The following is a 6,438-nucleotide window of genomic DNA, read 5'->3' as shown; positions in this document are numbered from 1 at the left end:
CTTCATTAAATTTTTCTGCTGAACTTATGACCATAATATCGCTTAATTCTTTAAATTGAATTTTAATATTGTTGTCTTCGGTGCAGATATTTCTGTCTATTTGGAGAAAACCATCGAGATCATTTGCCAAATCGAGTCCTTTAAATTTAGCATAGATTGCGATGACACTCCATCTTCGGGATCAAAATCTATAAGACTTTCATAAATTTTTGAAAAGCCTGCAATACGGAAGCAATTTTTAATTGATTTGACAGCTCTAAGGTTGACCTTGTAGTGTTCATTTTACGCAGCAAGTGTTTTAGAAGTAAGATCCTATTAAAAATTTAAATATTTTGGATTGCCGCTTGATTAAGGGGTTGGCTTGCTGTCGTTGTGTTTGACAGCAAAAACACAATATTTATATAGTTTTGTATTTTAATTTATTTTTATAATTCAATACATTAAATTTCTTATTTAAACTGATGTTAAACCAAGGCTCAAAGTTTCTTAAAAGCTCACCTTACACGTGCTTTATACTTATCCAGCGGTCGTGAGAGCGAGAGCGTGAGAGCGAGAAGCTGTCAGATCTCTCCCGCATAATCGCTGTAGAAATCACATGTAAAGATCGCTTTAAAGTTCCCGGCCCAATGCACCCACTTAGAAATCAATGTCAATATGTGACTATATAAGTTAAGTTTAATTCCCTGTGATGAGATGAGGTATTATCCAAAAACAAAAGAACTTTTCGATTCTGAACGCTCATTTTCTTATTGAACTGCTGCAGCCATTCATTCCTTACTTCTCGAGTTATTCATGCTTTTTTATTAGATTTCCAATCCACTGGTAGTTCCGTGATATTGCTTGAGGATATCGAGCTGCTTGAGGATATCGAGCTGCTTGAGGGCGGGCGTTTTACTTATAACTAAAAGTAGCTATATATATCTTCAACCATGTTTGCACAAAACTAAATTGTGAGTTTTTCCCCCCAAAATTTACTGCCGATGCATTTTTTGGATATAAGAAGCGAGGGTTTTGTCAGGCAATGCGTGATAGAAAATCGCTTTTTCTGGGCTATTTTGATCGAAGTAATTTATAAATTATAAATTATATTTAAGCAATAATTGCTGACTAAAATGAATCATTTTATATAAGCGGTATTTTTTTGAATTTTGTCCGTTTATGAGAGATTTTTTGATCAAAATGATTTGAAATGTAGTGTCCGCGTCATGTTATTAAAGCACCCGGTTATTGGAATGATGTTTGTATTAAAAAAATAATGAAAGAACTATGTCTACGAAATTTGTTTAGCTATTGAAGCTGTCGGGTTAATAGAACAGTCGGTTATGAGGAATTTCACTGTATAAGAAATCATATATTCTCTCTGAAAAAAGTATGGCGAAAAGTAAGTAAAAATCCAGAAAATAATACCATATATTGTTATTAAAGTTGATTTTTTTTTTATAGTCATTATGACGAAATAAAGCTTATTTTTTTATAGAAACTATTGTTTTAATAAAGAGGTATTTTTGAACAGAAATAAATTGCAACAATAAATTTTTATTATTTATTAATTAATACATATTATTATTCCTAAAGATTTTTAAATATCTTTTTAAATGTATATGTTTTATTAGCTTTAATCTTATTTAAAACAATAGATTTTTATTATTTATATTTCACAGCATGTGACGTAGTTATTATCTATTTTATAATCAATACTTAAATAATATTTATTTTATATTGCATCTATTTGATTTTTATTTTTTATTAAGATCAAGATTTTTTTATTTTTACAAACAATATCTCATCTTAAGGTCATGGCTACTAAGGTCTATATATAGATAGCTAGATTATACAGGAGATCCTAAAGGATACACTGAGGCCTGTAGGCCCATTGTTATTAAGAACTATATATTAAATAATTGGAGCAGTCAATAACTACTTCAAAAGCTGGTAGTGATGCGGAAGATAAGAGCTGTAAAAGTCGAATTTGAATTTTAATAGCTGTAGAGTTGGTTCAGAAATTCTATATGCTTCTACTTAGCAAAGTAATCATATATGGCTATGATTATCACTCTACATATATTTCACCACTTTTATACTGTTCTTCGTAAAGTCATTGTGTAAACAAAGTCTACTTTTTTTGTGTTATCGGGCTTCGGTTCGGCGCAGCACTCCTAACCAAGTGACTCTGCTGCTATACGAATTCTCCAATCTCGTACATCAAATTCGCTCCCTTAACTTGACTATTCCATCGTAGAGTAGAGAAGACACGGTCTACAACTACTCCTTATTCAGCTGTTGCTTCAAACAACTTTTTCGCTGAAGCATTTATTGTTGGGCTATGAACTATCACATAAAGAAATTAACTCCATCTATTTTGTTTTCCTCTTTATAAACAAATCCGTTCGAGAGAATAAGGTAGAAACGTGTTTCAAATATTGCAAACTATGTATATCCGCTGGCTAGACCTCTTGCTAATATGACAAATTCCTCTGAAACGGACTATGATAGACTGAAACGGAATGCTAGACCTTGTATCCTGCTTTCCTAAAGATTATCCTGTTTAATTTAACTTATGCGCTACGATATCTGGTAAATACGCCCTGACTACTTATAAGCCCTGGTCCTCGAGCTGATCAAAAACCTCAAAACTGAAAGCTCCTAAAGTAAGGCATCGCTACGCATTTGCCGGATACAAACAAAGCAGATGGGAGTCACTTTTATTGTCTTCTTCACAATTGCGGCAGGTATGATTGAAAAGGAGCTTCAATTTTCTAGCATATATTATATACAATCAAACTTCAATCATTCTATATACACAGAGAATATTTTTATGAATTATAAGATAATTATTTCATACGCTGAAGACATTAGTTCCTAAAAAAAACAGGAAAATTTCTGGTATAATCTATAAATATCATAATAGACTATAACCCAACCTGAATATAGTAGTACAAAGCGTTAATAACTTGCTTGAAATACTTTTACTTATTTCAAAACTATGATCTATTGCTCTTAGTACCCATGGCTAAACCATTCCTCACCAACCAGCCTGATTTTATGATAGGCGTATCTTCTTATTCTGTATGTATTTCAGGTGACATTTTACAGAATCAGGAATTTATATGTTATGTGAAAAAAAAAATGTGAAAGATTTCTTCTTATACACCAAATAAATAAAAAATAAAATAATTCAATTAAATTTTTATTTATTTTTAAGCTGAAAAATATACTACTGATATATTTTTATGCTTTTCTATGAATTATAAATTATTGCCGGAGTAGGAATATAAAATTTTCTTTATAGAATGAACTATTTGTAGAAGTTATCAAGCAATAGTAGTTCTTTTCTTCTTTTCATTTAAAGAATAAATTTTGTATTTATTTTTAAGCTGAAAAATATGCTACAGAAATATTTTTATGGTTTTCTATAAATAAGAAATTATTACTAGAGTAGGAGTATAACATTTTTTTTTATAAAATGAACCATATTTATTAGTATAGTTTTTTTTTCAAAGAGAATAGCATCTTATAATGACTTATATTTGAACTATTATCAATTCGTTTATCGTGATACAGAAATAACGGTGTTGGAGCAAGACTAAGATTTGCTAGCTATAATCTTTATTGTAGATTATTCTAATTACATATTAAAACTATACATTTTAATTGAGATTCTTTTGTTCTATATTTGAAGTTCAAAATGTTCAAACATAACGAAAAGTCGGTGTTTAATATAGTTAGCCACTTAAGTTATTATAAACCGGATAAGGCTATTGAAAAATTAACAGGTAGTACAAAAGGTAATTTATAGTTGTTTTTTTTATGGGAATACTTAAATTAATGTGTATTCCTAATCCACAGATTCTTTGAATTATGTACAGCGTTTAGGTTTACTGTATAAATTGCGGGTACATGATGGTTGTGTGAACTCGGTGATTTGGAATGACACGGGTGAATATCTACTATCCGGAAGTGATGATCAATTTTTAGTAATATCGGATCCATATAAACAGCAGGTGAAACTAAAGTACAAAACATTACACTCTGCGAATATATTTTCGGCACGTTTCCTACCGCAAACAAATAACGAAGGCATCCTATCATGTTCCGGTGATGGAATAGTTTTACTTACGGAATTATTATCACCAACAATTAAATTAGCAGGATCGTCTACTACCAATACTGCAGTATACGAGGATATTAATGACATTAATTCGTGTTCGTTCACTTGTCATAAAGGTGGTACAGCTTATGATGTTCTTCCAATACGTACGGATCCTCGGTGTTTTTTTAGTTGTGGAGAAGATGGTACTGTACGTATGTTTGATTTACGTTTAATTTCAAGGTATGATACAGACAATTATTTTCATTTAATTTTTAAACTTCATTATATTTTAAGTAGAGGTTTATTAAGTTTAACAAGTTGTCGGTAATGTAGTGAAGAACCAATATATAAAGATGGAGATTTATTAATGTCTATCTGCGGCTTAGCAGACTAGCATTCCATATATATGTTATGCTTTAATATGTTGTTGTTTTGATACAGTAGGAAGTGATGAGCGGCGCTTGTTCATCGTAACTGACGAGTGCCTTCGGGATCTAGATTCGGTTGCTACTGGAACTAGTACAATATGTTAATACAATTCGGTGTTCATTGAAATAGAATATTTGAACTATAAAAAACCAAACAATGATATATATACGTTGAACTATAACTGAGATGAAAAAAGTTTTTAATCAATTTATGTCTATTGCTATTACTAATTTTATTTAATACGAATGTTGTTGTTATGATAACCTGTGGTCTATATGACAGTTAAAATAAAAATAATTACAAATACATTGGTTGTGATATGGTTGGGTAAAGCAAGTATGAATGACAAAGGGATTGTTTCGGAACAAGAATGAATAAGGCATGGGTGGGATTTTAATTGTAGCTAACCTGAGTCAAGGTAAAGAAACCTTGCCACCTCAATAGGAGGAAGATCAATTAGACTCAAATTGGTGTGTGCATAGGACATAAAAAACAGCTAGGTGACATCATGAGGGAAATGTCACCAGTTAAGGCATATATTCGAAATTAATGCATTTATACTAATGAAAAGGCCAAGTGGCACGTCGTAGATTAAGATATAGACCCATACACTTATTAAACTATGTCCTTCTACCCGTTCATCCGTGTATTTGTCTCAAGAAAGACAATTAATGTTTATATTAATCGAAAGAAAACTTGCGTAGATATTTTTCGTGAATCCATTGTCTGAATTAGACAGGCATCTCATATAGTGTCCAGATAAAATAACTATTTAAAATGAACTTATTTTTATAGATATTTAAAAGGAAAGTTATTTTATAATAGTAATAGTTAATAATATATGTGTAATACAACATCATACAACATGGTATCACAACGGTTCATTTCTGCTTAAATGAGTTTGGTACACAAATCTGCTATTCTAACTTAATCTAACCTAACATTATCATGTGGCCAAGAAGAAATTGAATTAAAAGGAAAAACATTTTTGACTAAAATTCGCAATATTGTATAAAGTTCTCTCTCTTCAAAAAGCTCTAAAGCTCTTCATCTCTCTCAAAAGCTATTTATAGATTGAGTATATTCAGACACAAAAGCTTTTCCGTTGAAGAAACACAACAACAACAAAAGATCAAAAAAGCCGTATTGGAAAGTTCTTTCTCAAAAGGTGTTCGTAGATTGGGTAGTTTTAGTCACAAGAACTTTAAAGTATTTGCTCAAAAATGTTGTACTTGTTTAGGCATCTAGATAATTTAGTTATCTCCGCCACATCCATATTACATATTATTTCCAATGTCTTGTAATTAATTCTAAATTATCTTTCATAGGTGTCATAAAAGTTCTTGCAAAGAGAATATCTTCGTTTTTAATCAAACTGCGGTAAATTCAATTGATTTATCACCGATTAGTGAAAACTACTTAGCAGTTGGAAGTTCGGATGGTGTTGTACGCCTTTACGATCGACGATTTCTTTCAATAATTGACTTTAAAGAAAATACACCCATTACAAGTGACTATCATACACGGTTCGTTAAGGCTTATCCAATACCATTTAAGACAACACGTCAATTTCGCATAACCTCCGTTAAATTTAGTCAAGACGAAAGTGAATTACTTGCCAGTTACTCTTCCGAATATTTATATTTATTTGATTTGAAAAACAGTGGTGGAAATATACATGAAATCTATACCAAAGGACAGAAAAATTTCGATGAACCCCAATCGAAAAATTCGCAACATGTACAACGAAGACTGCGTTTACGTGGAGATTGGTCTGATACTGGACCGCGTTCGGCACCTGAAAATGAAAATACTGCACGTATAGAGTATGGTCAATCCAGGCCGTTAGTACAAGGTTCTATTATGACACGTATGACTGAAGTGATATCTCGTTTAATGAATGATCGTTTACGCTCTGG

The 6,438-nt window shown here is 31.3% G+C and overlaps 2 protein-coding genes across 2 annotated transcripts in view; both read left to right on the top strand.

Annotated features, from left to right (window-relative positions):
- Positions 1-905, top strand: part of LOC119666948 (ADP-ribosylation factor-binding protein GGA1-like) — a 2,390-nt gene extending 1,485 nt beyond the window's left edge. The window contains exon 6 of the mRNA XM_038076227.1: positions 808-905. Coding sequence (XP_037932155.1) covers positions 808-905 — 98 coding nt within the window. The remainder of the gene's footprint in view (positions 1-807) is intronic.
- A 2,777-nt stretch (positions 906-3,682) lies between these two features.
- LOC119666947 (DDB1- and CUL4-associated factor 6-like) lies at positions 3,683-6,433 on the top strand (the record flags this gene model as incomplete). The annotated part of the gene is made up of 3 exons (XM_038076226.1): positions 3,683-3,785; positions 3,847-4,330; positions 5,848-6,433. Coding segments are annotated over exons 1-3 (1,170 nt in total), but the record flags the coding sequence as incomplete, so codon positions are not given.
- Positions 6,434-6,438: the final 5 nt, after the last annotated feature.

The sequence above is a fragment of the Teleopsis dalmanni genome, chromosome 1 (genome assembly GCF_002237135.1).
Source record: "Teleopsis dalmanni isolate 2A chromosome 1, ASM223713v2, whole genome shotgun sequence".
In the NCBI taxonomy this organism is placed as follows: Eukaryota; Metazoa; Arthropoda; class Insecta; order Diptera; family Diopsidae; genus Teleopsis; species Teleopsis dalmanni.
Note: the sequence above shows the minus strand (reverse complement) of the source record. Positions and strands in the feature narration are given on the sequence as shown.